The sequence below is a fragment of the Oncorhynchus mykiss genome, chromosome 5 (genome assembly GCF_057628025.1).
Source record: "Oncorhynchus mykiss isolate SJ-2025 chromosome 5, ASM5762802v1, whole genome shotgun sequence".
Taxonomy (NCBI): domain Eukaryota; kingdom Metazoa; phylum Chordata; class Actinopteri; order Salmoniformes; family Salmonidae; genus Oncorhynchus; species Oncorhynchus mykiss.
In genome coordinates, this window is record NC_143026.1 from 10,955,088 (window position 1) to 10,972,849 (window position 17,762).

The 17,762-nt window shown below is 42.7% G+C and overlaps 1 protein-coding gene across 1 annotated transcript; it reads left to right on the forward strand.

The window, feature by feature from the left end:
* Positions 1 to 551: 551 nt before the first annotated feature.
* Positions 552 to 11,570, forward strand: pofut3 (protein O-fucosyltransferase 3). The gene is made up of 4 exons (XM_021601644.3): positions 552 to 843; positions 1,541 to 1,820; positions 9,858 to 10,693; positions 11,052 to 11,570. Exons 1-4 carry the CDS (start codon positions 736 to 738, stop codon positions 11,274 to 11,276), a joined length of 1,449 nt encoding a protein of 482 aa, XP_021457319.2. The 5' UTR covers positions 552 to 735; the 3' UTR covers positions 11,277 to 11,570.
* Positions 11,571 to 17,762: the final 6,192 nt, after the last annotated feature.

Here is a 17,762-nt window from a genome sequence, read left to right on the forward strand (position 1 = left end):
TTCATTTAGCCTGTTGCACAAGCACATCAGTCTCCTAGGATGTCTCTGATTGATGGAAGGGTATAATAACCAATGAGATTTGGGACCTCCCCTGATGTTTCTGAAGCTGCTGAGGGAGCTTTATGAACCTGAGCCGCGGTGCACCGGTATATGGCCCGTGATGTGAGTGGCCAAAAGCGGTGAGGGAGGAGCGCCCTTCTCAAATGCAACAGTAATCTGCACCGCTCGGTTAGGTTGTCAACAAGGCAGCATGGTACATCTTCCAGAAACATACAATATATATTTTCTGTGAAATATATGGTAGAATGTTCAAACTAGTTTTCATTGGGAAGGCAGATAAAGCATTTTTTTTTAAAAAGCAATCATTCTTGAATGTGAAAACACAGATTCCTACTCATTACTCAACATGCCTAATATAGCCTAGGCTACATTACTTTTGTTTTGAGCCGATTTCTCGAGTGGATTTTGAACTGGGCACCTAGCTCACACCCAGGAGGCAGCCGGGTTCCAAAACGAATGCTATAATTTTTCAAACCGTTGATAACCCAGGCCAGATAATCGAATCCCCTCATTGTCAACACAAATATGGAAAATGGCCGCGTGCATCCCCGCTACTTCAAAACAAGCTATTCACTATTAACAATACAATTAAACAATTGTAAATAATTTTTAGAAACGCCACTGAACAGGGGGACATTTGAATATGAGTTTTAGCAAGTAGTTTTTCCCTCCGTGATGCTCAATAGTCGAAAGATGGCAAGACTTTCAATAGTTTCTTTGAGGAAACTTTTTGTTTTCTTCCTCTGCCTATCAGCTGTACTTTTCCTTCTGATTACTCTGCAGGTATTTATCGTTACAGTGACAATGAACGAAAAGTATCGAGGTCGAATAGAAACACTGTCAGTTGTACACGACAGTAATGACCTTTTCACGCCAATGGTTTCCACCGTTGTGAAATGTATCCATTTTTCTCCAGAGCTCTAGGAGTGCTTACATTGTGTCTTCAAGAACGTGGCACTATATATAATAACAAACGCTTTGCACGCCCACATTTGCATATAGAGAGTTGTGTTGATTCCTATCTTTTGTTTGCAGGCAGAAACGCAATATATTCCATCCCCAATCTCTGTTCCTAGGTCTGTTTGGTCTATCTGACTAATACTGGGATGAAAACTAGAATCTCTTTCACCTCTGGTATTTCCTTATCTTTTCCCACCTGGTTAACCATCTCAATCCCATATCATTAACTGGTATATTCCAGAATGCATGGAATTAGATGTCTATTGGTATTTTGAACTCATTAATTTAGCTATACATGCATTATTGTATGTATTATCATCATACCTTTGTGGGGTTTTACTGTCAGGCTGCATGTGTGTGTTTATGCTGAGGTTCATGTTATTGCATGCATTGCACATCTTCATGAAAATGACCACAGCCAGAATCGTTCAAAATCCATATACTTCCTAAACAGTGTGGTGTCAAAAAGGTGGTCTACATTTCCCAAAAGATACTATATATATTTTCTGTCTTTGCATAGGTGGTGGTGGAGCTTGGTCAGTTTGAAAGGACAGTACACATCCTCCCTCCAAGCGACCTACACGAGTCAGGCTGGAGACATCGTTTACATGGTAGCGGACTGTTGGCCAGTGAGAGAACCTCCCCTGGGGGTCCAGAGGGACATTACCCTTACATTGTATGGTGGTCCCCACTAACAGGAGAGATTGGCCGACTAGGAGAGTGTGGGACAAACAAGTGCTTCTTCACCATCAACAGGACCCTCTACTCTCACCCATCTACACAGGCATTCCTTTTCTATGGTGAGACTTTTATTTTTTTTCATTTGTTGAAACTATAGGAACATCTGAAAATGAGAAAATGTACAATGTGTGGGTCTGTATAGTTCCTGAAGTTATGTGTAAATCATTATCTTAACTTGGTATGGTGTTTGATATAGATTAATTGTTTGTTTTCATGATACTTAGGCTAGTTGACAAGAGGCTTGAAGGAGGACAAGATGTAGTACATTGTTACAGTCAAGTGAAAACTGATTAGGCCATCTTTGTTGTGGTGTAATCATCTACATGGATGGTTTGTTATACCATTAGCATCCTCTGATTCTTCAATTGATGTCATACGGGACAGTCAGGATGGAACCGGGTTTTTTGATTTGAGTAAACATAATCAAATGTACACTAGAGGGAGCCATTGTTGTGTAGGTCCAAGCTGAAGAGAAGGCCCTGGTATTGCAGCTCTAAGTAACTCTGTTGGTTCAACTGTTTCCAAGTAAATAGTTTACCCTAGAGCACCTTATTGCGAAACAGTGATTGGTGATAGATAATATTTTCATATCCTGTAGGCCTGCCTTATGTGTATAGCTTTAAAAACTCTTGATGGAATTGCCATGCAGTTTAATGTATGTTCAGAATCACATTTGGTTCTTACCTTGGTTCTAACCATCATTTTCTTAGAGTGAACTATAGAGTTATATGTATCCATTTGCATTGTGTACATCCATATGCTTATTATTGCAGTAATATTAACCTTCTCATTGAGGATTTCCGATATACAGTACCAATCAAAAGTTTGAACACACCTACTCATTCAAGGGTTTTTCTTTTTTGTACTATTTTCTACAGTGGTGAATAATAGTGAAGACATCAAAGCTATGAAATAACACATATATATCATGTAGTAACCAAAAAAGTGTTAAACAAATCGAAATATATTTTATATTTGAGATCCTTTAAAGTAGCCACCCATTGACTTGATGACAGCTTTGCACACTCTTGTCATTCTCTCAACCAGCTTCATGACGAATGCTTTTCCAACAGTCTTGAGAGACTTGTTGACTGCTTTTCCTTCACTCTGCGGTCCAACTCATCCCAAACCATCTCAATTGGGTTTGCGGTCGGGTGATTGTGGAGGCCAGGTCATCTGATGCTGTACTCCATCACTCTCCTTCTTGGTCAAATAACCTTTACACAGCCTGGAGGTGTGGTTTGGGTCATTGTCCTGTTGAAAAACAAATTATTGTCCCACTAAGCGCAAACCAGATGGGATGGCGTTCGCTACATACTTCCTTAATGTTAGAACAGCACAAGCTGTTGTTGACAAATAGACACATCTTATCAGACGTAGCTGCTCTGTCCTGCCGAAACACGGAGAAGCCAGACAGCTCTGTATTATCCGCATCGTCGTTCAGCCAAGTCTCTGTGAAACACAAGGTATTACAGTTTTAATGTCCCTTTAGTCTTAATCGTAGATCACCCAGACCTCCACCCTCTGTATTTCCATCTTCACGCAAATTACGGAGATTTGGGCTTGGTCTCTGGGGAATTTTATTTAAAAACTAAAATATTTAACCTTTATTTATTAACTAGGCAAGTCAGTTAAGAAAAAATTCTTATTTACAATGACAGGGGCTGGGATAAAAAAATAATAATAATAAAAAATAAATAAATATATATATATATATAAAAATAGGACCAAACACACACTTCATTCATTCACTGCCTAGAAGGCCAGCATCCCAGAGTCGCTTATTCACTGTTGACCTTGAGACTGGTGTTTTGCGGGCACTATTTAATAAAGCTGCCAGTTGAGGGCTTGTGAGGCACCTGTTTCTCAAACTAGACACTCTAATGTACTTGTCCTCTTACTCAGTTGGACACCGGGGCCTCCCACTCCTCTTTCTATTCTGGTTAGAGCCAGTTTGCGCTGTTCTGTGAAGGGAGTGGTACACAGCGTTGTACCAGATCTTCAGTTTCTTGGCAATTTCTCGCATGGCATAGCATTCATTTCTCAGAACAAGAATAGACTGACGAGTTTCAGAAGAAAGTTCTTTGTTTCTGGCCATTTTGAGCCTGTAAACGAACCCACAAATGCTGATGCTCCAGAAACTCAACTAGTCTAAAGAAGGCCAGTTTTATTGCTTCTTTAATCAGAACAACAGTTTTCAGCTGTGCTAAATGATGAACTTTGAATAGCTAACACAACGTGCCATTGGAACACAGGAGTGATGGTTGCTGATAATGGGCCTATGTAGATATTCCATTTATAAAATCAGTCGTTTCCAGCTGCAATAGTCATTTACAACATTAACAATGTCTACACTGTATTTCTGATCAATTTGATGTTATTTTAATGGACAAAAAAGTTGATTTTCTTTCAAAACAAGTGACACAAAACTTTTGAATGGTTGTGTATATCTTATTATTACTGTAATATTAACCTTCCCATTTAGGATTTCCTATATATATCTAATTATTACTGTAATATGAACCTTCTCATTGAGGATTTCCTATATACACTGCTCAAAAAAATAAAGGGAACACTTAAACAACACAATGTAACTCCAAGTCAATCACACTTCTGTGAAATCAAACTGTCCACTTAGGAAGCAACACTGATTGACAATACATTTTACATGCTGTTGTGCAAATGGAATAGACAACAGGTGGAAATTATAGGCAGTTAGCAAGACACCCCCAATAAAGGAGTGGTTCTGCAGGTGGGGACCACAGACCACTTCTCAGTTCCTATGCTTCCTGGCTGATGTTTTGGTCACTTTTGAATGCTGGCGGTGCTTTCACTCTAGTGGTAGCATGAGACGGAGTCTACAACCCACACAAGTGGCTCAGGAAGTGCTGCTCATCCAGGATGGAACATCAATGCGAGCTGTGGCAAGAAGGTTTGCTGTGTCTGTCAGCGTAGTGTCCAGAGCATGGAGGCGCTAGCAGGAGACTGGCCAGTACATCAGGAGACGTGGAGGAGGCCGTAAGAGGGCAACAACCCAGCAGCAGGACTGCTACCTCCGCCTTTGTGCAAGGAGGAGCAGGAGGAGCACTGCCAGAGCCCTGCAAAATGACCTCCAGCAGGCCACAAATGTGCATGTGTCTGCTCAAACGGTCAGAAACAGACTCCATGAGGGTGGTATGAGGGCCCGACGTCCACAGGTGGGGGTTGTGCTTACAGCCCAACACCGTGCAGGACGTTTGGCATTTGCCAGAGAACACCAAGATTGGCAAATTCACCACTGGCGCCCTGTGCTCTTCACAGATGAAAGCAGGTTCACACTGAGCACATGTGACAGATGTGACAGTCTGGAGACGCTGTGGAGAATGTTCTGCTGCCTGCAACATCCTCCAGCATGACCGGTTTGGCGGTGGGTCAGTCATGGTGTGGTGTGGCATTTCTTTGGGGGGCCGTTCAGCCCTCCATGTGCTCGCCAGAGGTAGCCTGATGAGAGATGAGATGAGATGAGATCCTCAGACCCCTTGTGAGACCATATGCTGGTGCGGTTGGCCCTGGGTTCCTCCTAATGCAAGACAATGCTAGACCTCATGTGGCTGGAGTGTGTCAGCAGTTCCTGCAAGAGGAAGGCTTTGATGCTATGGACTGGCCCTCCCGTTTCCCAGACCTGAATCCAATTGAGCACATCTGGGACATCATGTCTCGCTCCATCCACCAACGCCACATTGCACCACAGACTGTCCAGGAGTTGGCGGATGCTTTAGTCCAGGTCTGGGAGGAGTTCCCTCAGGAGACCATCCGCCACCTCATCAGGAGCATGCCCAGGCATTGTAGGGAGGTCATACAGGCACGTGGAGGCCACACACACTACTGAGCCTCATTTTGACTTGTTTTAAGGACATTACATCAAAGTTGGATCAGCCTGTAGTGTGGTTTTCCACTTTAATTTTGAGTGTGACTCCAAATCCAGACCTCCATGGGTTGATAAATTTGATTTCCATTGATAATTCTTGTGTGATTTTGTTGTCAGCACATTCAACTATGTAAAGAAAAAAGTATTTAATAAGAATATTTCTTTCATTCAGATCTAGGATGTGTTATTTTAGTATTCCTTTTATTTTTTTGAGCAGTGTACATCACCTTCTCGTTGAGCATTTCCTATATACAGTGGGGCAAAAAAGTATTTAGTCAGCCACCAATTGTGCAAGTTCTCCCACTTAAAAAGATGAGAGAGGCCTGTAATTTTCATCAAAGGTACACTTCAACTATGACAGACAAAATGAGAAGAGAAAATGAAAAATGAGAAAATGAGATTTTTAATGAATTTATTTGCAAATTATGGTGGGACATAAGTATTTGGTCACCTACAAACAAGCAAGATTTCTGGCTCTCACAGACCTGTAACTTCTTCTTTAAGAGACTCCTCTGTCTTCCACTCGTTACCTGTATTAACGGCACCTGTTTGAACTTGTTATCAGTATAAAAGACACCTGTCCACAACCTCAAACAGTCACACTCCAAACTCCACTATGGCCAAGACCAAAGAGCTGTCAAAGGACACCAGAAACAAAATTGTAGACCTGCACCAGGATGGGAAGACTGAATCTGCAACAGGTAAGCAGCTTGGTTTGAAGTAATCAACTGTGGGAGCAATTATTAGGAAATGGAAGACATACAAGACCACTGATAATCTCCCTCGATCTGGGGCTCCACGCAAGATCTCACCCCATGGGGTCAAAATGATCACAAGAACGGTGAGTAAAAATCCCAGAACCACACGGGGGGACCTAGTGAATGACCTGCAGAGAGCTGGGACCAAAGTAACAAAGCCTACCATCAGTAACACACTACGCCGCCAGGGACTCAAATCCTGCAGTGCCAGACGTGTCCCCCTGCTTAAGCCAGTACATGTCCAGGCCCGTCTGAAGTTTGCTAGAGAGCATTTGAATGATCCAGAAGAAGATTGGGAGAATGTCATATGGTCAGATGAAACCAAAATATAACTTTTTGGTAAAAACTCAACTCGTCATGTTTGGAGGACAAAGAATGCTGAGTTGCATCCAAAGAACACCTACTGTGAAGCATGGGGGTGGAAACATCATGCTTTGGGGCTGTTTTTCTGCAAAGGGACCAGGACGACTGATCCGTGTAAAGGAAAGAATGAATGGGGCCATGTATCGTGAGATTTTGAGTGAAAACCTCCTTCCATCAGCAAGGGCATTGAAGATGAAACGTGGCTGGGTCTTTCAGCATGACAATGATCCCAAACACACCGCCCGGGCAACGAAGGAGTGGCCTAGCCACTAAGAAGCACTTCAAGGTCCTGGAGTGGCCTAGCCAGTCTCCAGATCTCAACCCATAGAAAATCTTTGGAGGGAGTTGAAAGTCCGTGTTGCCCAGCAACAGCCCCAAAACATCACTGCTCTAGAGGAGATCTGCATGGAGGAATGGGCCAAAATACCAGCAACAGTGTGTGACAACCTTGTGAAGACAGAAAACGTTTGAAAACGACAGAAAACGTTTGCCCTCTGGCATTGCCAACAAAGGGTATATAACAAAGTATTGAGATAAACTTTTGTTATTGACCAAATACTTACAGTGCCTTGCGAAAGTATTCGGCCCCCTTGAACTTTGCGACCTTTTGCCACATTTCAGGCTTCAAACATAAAGATATAAAACTGTATTTTTTTGTGAAGAATCAACAACAAGTGGGACACAATCATGAAGTTGAACGACATTTATTGGATATTTCAAACTTTTTTAACAAATCAAAAACGGAAAAATTGGGCGTGCAAAATTATTTAGCCCCCTTAAATTAATACTTTGTAGCGCCACCTTTTGCTGCGATTACAGCTGTAAGTCGCTTGGGGTATGTCTCTATCAGTTTTGCACATCGAGAGACTGAAATTTTTTCCCATTCCTCCTTGCAAAACAGCTCGAGCTCAGTGAGGTTGGATGGAGAGCATTTGTGAACAGCAGTTGTCAGTTCTTTCCACAGATTCTCGATTGGATTCAGGTCTGGACTTTGACTTGGCCATTCTAACACCTGGATATGTTTATTTTTGAACCATTCCATTGTAGATTTTGATTTATGTTTTGGATCATTGTCTTGTTGGAAGACAAATCTCCGTCCCAGTCTCAGGTCTTTTGCAGACTCCATCAGGTTTTCTTCCAGAATGGTCCTGTATTTGGCTCCATCCATCTTCCCATCAATTTTAACCATCTTCCCTGTCCCTGCTGAAGAAAAGCAGGCCCAAACCATGATGCTGCCACCACCATGTTTGACAGTGGGGATGGTGTGTTCAGCTGTGTTGCTTTTACGCCAAACATAACGTTTTGCATTGTTGCCAAAAAGTTCAATTTTGGTTTCATCTGACCAGAGCACTTTCTTCCACGTGTTTGGTGTGTCTCCCAGGTGGCTTGTGGCAAACTTTAAACTACACTTTTTATGGATATCTTTAAGAAATGGCTTTCTTCTTGCCACTCTTCCATAAAGGCCAGATTTGTGCAATATACGACTGATTGTTGTCCTATGGACAGAGTCTCCCACCTCAGCTGTAGATCTCTGCAGTTCATCCAGAGTGATCATGGGCCTCTTGGCTGCATCTCTGATCAGTCTTCTCCTTGTATGAGCTGAAAGTTTAGAGGGATGGCCAGGTCTTGGTAGATTTGCAGTGGTCTGATACTCCTTCCATTTCAATATTATCGCTTGCACAGTGCTCCTTGGGATGTTTAAAGCTTGGGAAATCTTTTTGTATCCAAATCCGGCTTTAAACTTCTTCACAACAGTATCTCGGACCTGCCTGGTGTGTTCCTTGTTCTTCATGATGCTCTCTGCGCTTTTAACGGACCTCTGAGACTATCACAGTGCAGGTGCATTTATACGGAGACTTGATTACACACAGGTGGATTGTATTTATCATCATTAGTCATTTAGGTCAACATTGGATCATTCAGAGATCCTCACTGAACTTCTGGAGAGAGTTTGCTGCACTGAAAGTAAAGGGGCTGAATAATTTTGCACACCCAATTTTTCAGTTTTTGATTTGTTAAAAAAGTTTGAAATATCCAATAAATGTCGTTCCACTTCATGATTGTGTCCCACTTGTTGTTGATTTTTCACAAAAAAATACAGTTTTATATCTTTATGTTTGAAGCCTGAAATGTGGCAAAAGGTCGCAAAGTTCAAGGGGGCCAAATACTTTCGCAAGGCACTGTATTTTCCACCATCATTTGCAAATAAATTCATTAAAAATCCTACAATGTCATTTTCTGAATTTTTTTCTCATTTTGTCTGTCATAGTTGAAGTGTACCTATGATGAAAATTACAGGCCTCTCTCATCAAAAATTACAGGCCTCTCTCATTAATCAGCCACAATTGGTGGCTGATTAAATACTTTTTTGCCCCACTGTATGTCTTATTAGAGTATATTAACAGCTGCTCCTTAACAGCTTCTACCCCCAAGCCATTAGACTGCTGAACAATTCATCAAATGGCCACCCAGACTATTTACATTGACCCCCCCCCCCCCACCTACATTCATAGTCACTTTACCCCTACCCCCTGTATATAGCCTTATGTCATTTTTTACTTTATTTTATTTAGTAAATATTTTCTTACTCCATTTTGTGAACTGTATTATTGGTTAAGGGCTTGTAAGTAAGCATTTCACGGTAAGGTCTGTGACGAATATAATTTGATTTGATAATAACCTTCTCATTGAGGATTTCCTATATATATCGACAGCCTGGAAGAGGACAGAAGTGCACCCAATTTAAGAAGATATCCGAGACACATTGATTTGTACATTTCTGATGACAACAAAATACCTGGCATCTCCTATTATAAACACTGCAAGGCAGAAAGACATACAACTGTTACTTCATCATTGTTCAGATCCCAGAGTAATATGTCTGTCATCTCAGACAAGATGAGTAAAAGGAAGAATATAAAACATATTTTATGTTAATCTACTTTACGTATTACTTATGTAATTAGCAAAATGGTCAGCATTGCATTCGATGTGCTGACCTTTCACATTCAAGACATATAAACTCTATACTAATGTCTCCCCTTTCCAACCTTCTTGAATTAAACCAGGCACCGATTTCAACATCGAGAGTCTTCCTCTGCCGAGGAGAGAGCACCACCAGTGGGCCTTGTTTCACGAGGAGTCGCCCAAAAACAACTACAAGCTCTTCCACGAGCCCGTCATCACTCTCTTTAACCACACGGCCACCTTCAGCCAGCACTCGCAGCTGCCCCTCACCTCCCAGCACCTGGAGAACCTGGAGGTCCTGACCTCCCAGACCTACCTGGTGTCCCTCAACCAGAAGAACGAGCTGAGGAAAACACTAGCCCCGGTGGTGTACGTCCAGTCAGACTGCGACCCTCCGTCGGACCGGGATGCCTATGTGAGTGAGTTAATGAAGCACATCAGGGTTGATTCCTATGGACAATGCCTCCACAACAAAGACCTGCCTTCCCATCTGAGGGACTCGATTGCCATGGAGGAGCAGGCCTTCTACCAGATCCTGGCCCAGTACAAATTCATTCTGGCCTTTGAGAACGCCGTCTGTGACGACTACATCACCGAGAAACTATGGAGGCCTCTCAAGCTTGGGGTGGTTCCTGTGTATTACGGTGCTCCCAATGTTCGGCAATGGCTGCCGAGCAACAGTAGTGCGGTTGTAGTCGACCCAGACGAGCCCCCTGAAAAACTGGCTCTGTATCTGAAGAGACTAGATGAGGACGACGAGGAGTATGCCACTTATCTGGAGTGGAAGTTGAAGCGTGAAGTCTCCAACCTGGAGTTGGTAAAGGAGCTGAAGGAACGCCCATGGGGTGTCCAGGATCTGACACAGGAGAACTACATAGATGTGTTTGAGTGCATGGTGTGCAGCAGGGTGTGGGAGAACATCGACAGACAGAAAAAGGTAACAAGAACTGAACTGTTTTATTTGTGACATCTAATGATAAAGTTGCCAATTCCTTTGGACTACAATTTACTTGGTGTGTCAATGGTTTGACAATATGATTAGTTTGACTGTAAATAGTTGATTATACAGAATCTTAATTTGGATCCCCATTAGCTGACTCCATCATGACAGCTAGTTATCCCATGGTCCATACACACAATACAAAATACATTCGGCTTTAAATGATAAACATTACAAGACTGTAACACAATATTGTGTTAATAATAATACTATTCAAGCTAGTATGAAATAGACCTGCACCAGTATTGTGTTTTTCTAGTGTGCCAATATAGTAACATTTCTGCTTCCCAAACAGGGCCTTGTTCCTAAAACCTGGCAAGCAGAGGGAAACCACCTAAAGTGTCCACTTCCGAGGGTATTTGACTTTGCTTCAGGCCCTAGAAAGCGGACATCTTTGCGAGGAATTTGGACGGCCAGTTACGAGCAGTCCAAGAAAGAGGCTAGGGCATTGCGTCACTTGGCTGAGAGGAACAAGAATTTCACTGTGGAGCAGTACTGGAAGGAAGTATTCACTGACTAAAACCCTACTAACACTAAAACACTATAATTCACATAGAAAAGACCCTTGTTGTGAAACAGTATCATTCTTCTATGGCCACCCAGTGCTTTGGTGGTGGTGTGTCAAAGTTCAGAAGCACTATGAAAATGACAATGGTCCACATATGATGACTAATGGTTGAACATGACAATCACACAATAACCTTTGATCAATATATTTCATATCCTTAATATTTCAAAAGCTTGCTGTATAGCTATTGAAATCAACCATAGTTTTGACGACCAAAAAATAAAAAAAATGTGATTGATTCTAAAAGTGAGAGAATGTCTGGTCTTTCTAACGAAACCTTCCTTAAACCAAATTCCTTCAGGAGTCTACACCTCTGTCACGTTCAGGAATTACCATACAGCTTTTATCTTGTTTTTATTATGTTTTTACGTTAACTTTGCATTGCATTTTTTTTTACTCTATTAAAACGGTCATAAGAAAACATTTACTTTCCATGTTCTATACTGAACAAAAATACCTTTAAAAAAAAGGTGGATCAGAAAACCAGTCAGTATCTGGTGTGACCACCATTTGCCTCATGCAGCGTGACATCTCCTTTGCATACGGAAAGTATTCCGACCCCTTGACTTTTTCCACATTTTGTTACGTTACGGTGTTGCTGATTGTGTTGCTGGTTATTGGAGGGAACTGGAACACGCTGTTGTACACAACGATCCAGAGTATCCTCAATGGGTGACATGTTTGAGTATGCAGGCCATGGAAGAACTGGGAAATTTTTAGCTTCCAGGAATTGTGTAAAGATCCTTGCGACATTGGGCCATGCATTATCATGCTGAAACATGTAGTGATGGAGGCAGATGAATGGCACGACAATGGGCCTCAGGATCTCTTCATGGTATCTCTGTGCATTCAAATTGCCATCGATAAAATGAAATTGTGTTTGTTTTCCGTAGCATTAGCAAGATGGTGCCAACTGTCCTTAGGGAACTATGCAGTAGTTTTTATATATTATTTCTTACATTGTTAGCCCAGAAAATGTTAATACATACAGCCAAGATATCAGAGTGACATCAACTTACCAACATTTCGACCAGGAATACGACCTTCCAGGACAATGGATCTAATCCCAGAGGCCGACCCAAAACAACGTCGCCGCAGAAGAGGTAGATGGAGCAGCCTCCTGGTCTGATTTCATAGGCGTGCACACCACCCACCGCTTGCAATTATATTACTTGCCAATGTCCAGTCTCTAGACAACAAGGTAGACATAATTAGGGCAAGGATTGCTTTCCACAGAGACATCAGAGATTGTAAAATTCTCTGTTTCACGGAAACATGGCTCTCTCGGGATATGTTGTCGGATTCGGTACAGCCACTGGGATTCTTCATGCGTCGCGCCCACAGAAATAAACAACTCTCTGGGAAGAATGACAGGGGTGTATGCTTCATGATTAACGACCCATGGTGTAATCGTAACAACATACAGGAACTCAAGTCCTTTTGTTCACCTGACCTAGAATTCCCTACAATCAAATGACGACCGTATTATCTCCCAAGAGAATTCTCGTTGGTGATTATCACAGCCGTGTATATCCCACTCAAGCCAATACCACGACTGCCCTCAAGGAACTTCACTGGACTCAATGCAAACTGGATGCTATATATTGAGGCTGCATTTATTGTTGCTGTGGAAATTTGAGAACAAGGCTACCTAAATTCTACCAGCATATTAATTGTAGCACTCGTGCTGGCAATACACTGAATCACTGCTACTCTTCCGTGATGCATACAAGGCCCTCCCCCGCCCTCCCTTCGGTAAATCCGACCACGACTCCATTTTGCTACTACTGTCCTAGGCAGAAACTCAAACAGGATGTGCCTGTGACAAGAACAATTCAACTCTGGTTTGACGAATCGGCTTCAAGATTGTTTTGAACACGCGGACTGGGAAATGTTCCGGGCAGCCTCGGAGAATAACATCGAATTATACAATGATTCGGTGAGTGAGTTTATAAGGAAGTGCATTGGCGATAATGTGACTATTAACCTACCCTAACCAGAAACCATGGATAGATGGCGGCATTTGCGCGAAACACCGCATTTAACCATAGAAATATGACTGGGAATATGACCAAATACAAACAGTAGTTATTCCCTCCGCAAGGTAATCAAATAAGCAAAATGTCGGTATCGGGACAAAGTGGAGTCACAATACAACGGCTCAGATACGAGACGTATGTGGCGGGGTCTACAGGCAATCACGGACTACAAAAAGAAAACCAGCCACGTCACGGACATCAATGTCTTGCTTCCGGACAAACTAAACACCTTCTTTGCCTGCTTTGAGGATAATACAGTGCCACAGACGCGGCCCGCTACCAAGGACTGCGGGCTCCCCCTCTCCTTCTCTGTGGCCGACGTGAGTAAGACATTTAAACGTGTTATCCCTTGCAAGGCTGCCGGCCCAGACGACATCCCTAGCCGCGTCCTCAGAGCATACGCAGCCCAGCCGGCTGGTGTGTTTACGGACATATTCAATCTCTCCCTATCCCAGTCTGCTGTCCCCACATGCTTCAAGATGGCCACCATTGTCCCTGTACCCAAGAAGGCAAAGATAACTGAACTAAATGACGACGTTGCACTCACTTCTGTCATCATAAAGTGCTTCAAGGATCATATCACCTCCACCTTACCTGCCACCCTAGACCCAATTCAATTTGCATACCGCTCCAATACGTCCACAGACGATGCAATCGCCATCACACTGCCCTATCCCATCTGGACATTAGGAATACCTATGTAAGAATGCTGTTCATTGACTACAGCTCAGCATTCAACACCATAGTACCCTCCAAGCTTATCATTAAGCTTGAGGCCCTGGGTCTCAACCCCACCGTGTGCAATTGTGTCCTGGACTTTCTGACGGGCCGCCCCCAGGTGATGAAGGTAGGAAACAACATCTCCACTTTGCTGATCCTCAACACTGGGGCCCCACAAGGGTGGGTGCTCAGCCCCCTCCTGTACTCCCTGTTCACCCTTGACTGCGTGGCCATGTACGCCTAAAACTCAATCATCAAGTTTGCAGAAGACACAACAGTAGTGGGCTTGATTACCAACGATGACGAGACAGCCTACAGGGAGGAGGTGAGGGCACTCGGAGTGTGGTGTCAGGAAAACAACCTCTCATTCAATGTTAAAAAATCAAAGAAGATGATTGTGGACTTCAGGAAACAGCAGAGGGAGCACCCCCTATCCACATCAACGGGACAGCAGTGGAGAAGGTAGAACGTTTTAAGTTCCCCGGCGTACACATCACTGACAAACTGAAAAGGTCCACCCACACAGACAGTGTGGTGAAGAAGGTGTAACAGCGCCTCTTCAACCTCAGGAGGCTGAAGAAATTTGCTTGTTACCTAAAAACCTCACAAACTTTTACAGATCCACAATTGAGAGCATACTGTCGGGCTGTGTCCACGCCTGGTACGGCAACTGCACCAATCTCAACCGCAAGGCTCTCCAGAGGGTGGTATGGTCTGCACAATGCATCACTGGGGGCAAACTACCTGCCCGCCAGGACACCAACAGCACCCGATGTGACAGGAAGGCCTTAAAGATCATCAAGAACAACAACCACCCGAGCCACTGCCTGTTCACCCCACTACATCCAGAAGGCGAGGTCAGTACAGTTGCATCAAAGCTGGGACCGAGAGACAGAAAAATAGCTTCTATCTCAAGGCCATCAAGACTGTTACACAGCCATCACTGACACAGAGAGGCTGCTGCCTACACACAGACTCGAAATCATTGGCCACTTTAATAAATGGATCACTAGTCACTTTAATAATGCCACTTTAATAATGTAAACGTATCTTACATACTCATCTCATGTATATACTGTATTTTATACCATCTATTGGATCTTGCCTATGCCGCTCAGTCATCGCTCATCCATATATTTATATGAACATATTCTTATTCCATCCCTTTAGATTTGTGTGCATTAGGTAGTTGTGGAATTGTTAGATTACTTGTTAGATATTACTGCACTGTCGGAACTAGAAGCACAAAGCATTTCGCTACACTCGCATTAACATCTCCTAACCATATGTACAGTGCCTTGCGAAAGTATTCGGCCCCCTTGAACTTTGCGACCTTTTGCCACATTTCAGGCTTCAAACATAAAGATATAAAACTGTATTTTTTTGTGAAGAATCAACAACAAGTGGGACACAATCATGAAGTGGAACGACATTTATTGGATATTTCATACTTTTTTAACAAATCAAAAACTGAAAAATTGGGGGTGCAAAATTATTCAGCCCCCTTAAATTAATTATTTGTAGCGCCACCTTTTGCTGTGATTACAGCTGTAAGTCGCTTGGGGTATGTCTCTATCAGTTTTGCACATCGAGAGACTGACATTTTTTCCCATTCCTCCTTGCAAAACAGCTCGAGCTCAGTGAGGTTGGATGGAGAGCATTTGTGAACAGCAGTTTTCAGTTCTTTGCACAGATTCTCGATTGGATTCAGGTCTGGACTTTGACTTGGCCATTCTAACACCTGGATATGTTTATTTTTGAACCATTCCATTGTACATTTTGCTTTATGTTTTGGATCATTGTCTTGTTGGAAGACAAATCTCCGTCCCAGTCTCAGGTCTTTTGCAGACTCCATCAGGTTTTCTTCCAGAATGGTCCTGTATTTGGCTCCATCCATCTTCCCATCAATTTTAACCATCTTCCCTGTCCCTGCTGAAGAAAAGCAGGCCCAAACCATGATGCTGCCACCACCATGTTTGACAGTGGGGATGGCGTGTTCAGGGTGATGAGCTGTGTTGCTTTTACGCCAAACATAACGTTTTGTATTGTTGCCAAAAAGTTCAATTTTGGTTTCATCTGACCAGAGCACCTTCTTCCACATGTTTGGTGTGTCTCCCAGGTGGCTTGTGGCAAACTTTAAACGACACTTTTTATGGATATCTTTAAGAAATGGCTTTCTTCTTGCCACTCTTCCATAAAGGCCAGATTTGTGCAATATACGACTGATTGTTGTCCTATGGACAGAGTCTCCCACCTCAGCTGTAGATCTCTGCAGTTCATCCAGAGTGATCATGGGCCTCTTGGCTGCATCTCTGATCAGTCTTCTCCTTGTATGAGCTGAAAGTTTAGAGGGACGGCCAGGTCTTGGTAGATTTGCAGTGGTCTGATACTCCTTCCATTTCAATATTATCGCTTGCACAGTGCTCCTTGGGATGTTTAAAGCTTGGGAAATATTTTTGTATCCAAATCCGGCTTTAAACTTCTTCACAACAGTATCTCGGACCTGTCTGGTGTGTTCCTTGTTCTTCATGATGCTCTCTGCGCTTTTAACGGACCTCTGAGACTATCACAGTGCAGGTGCATTTATACGGAGACTTGATTACACACAGGTGGATTGTATTTATCATCATTAGTCATTTAGGTCAACATTGGATCATTCAGAGATCCTCACTGAACTTCTGGAGAGAGTTTTCTGCACTGAAAGTAAAGGGGCTGAATAATTTTGCACGCCCAATTTTTCAGTTTTTGATTTGTTAAAAAAGTTTGAAATATCCAATAAATGTCATTCCACTTCATGATTGTGTCCCACTTGTTGTTGATTCTTCATAAAAAAATGGTTTTATATCTTTATGTTTGAAGCCTGAAATGTGGCAAAAGGTCGCAAAGTTCAAGGGGGCCGAATACTTTCGCAAGGCACTGTATGTGACCAATAAAATTTGATTTATGCCTGCCCATACCATACCCCCACCGCCACCATGGGGCACTCTGTTCCCAACGTTGACATCAGCAAACCGCTCGACCACACAACACCATACATGTGGACTGCGGTTGTAAGCCCGGTTGGATGTACTGCCGAATTCTCTAAAACAACATTGGAGGCTGCTTATGATAGAGAAATCAACATTGAATTATCTGGCAACAGCTCTGTTGGAAATTCCTGCAGTCAGCATACAATTTGCACGCTCCCTCAACTTGAGACATCTGTGGCGTTGTGTGACAAAACTGCACATTTTAGAATGGCCTTTTATTGTCTCAAGCACAAGGCACACCTGTGTAATGATCGTGCTGTTAAAGCAGCCTCTTGATATGCTGGATAGATTATCTTGGCAAAGGAGAAATGCTCACTAACAGGGATGTAAACACATTTGTGCACAAAATTTGAGCGAAATAAGCTTTTTGTGCATATGGACAATTTCTGGAATCTTTTTTATTTTTTCAGCTCATGAAACATGGGACCAACACTTTACATGTTGCGTTTATATTTTTGTAAAGTTTATTGAATTAGCAGAAAGTATACCTTATTTATGTACAGCATTAATGGAAGCAAAATGAACAATAACATTTTACAATATTACTATTACAGTCATTTCAGTCATGGATAACTAAAACTTAAAGTAATTTATCGAATGATATGTACATCATTGTGTGAAATGGTAACTGTGTGTGTGTTTGTGTGCGT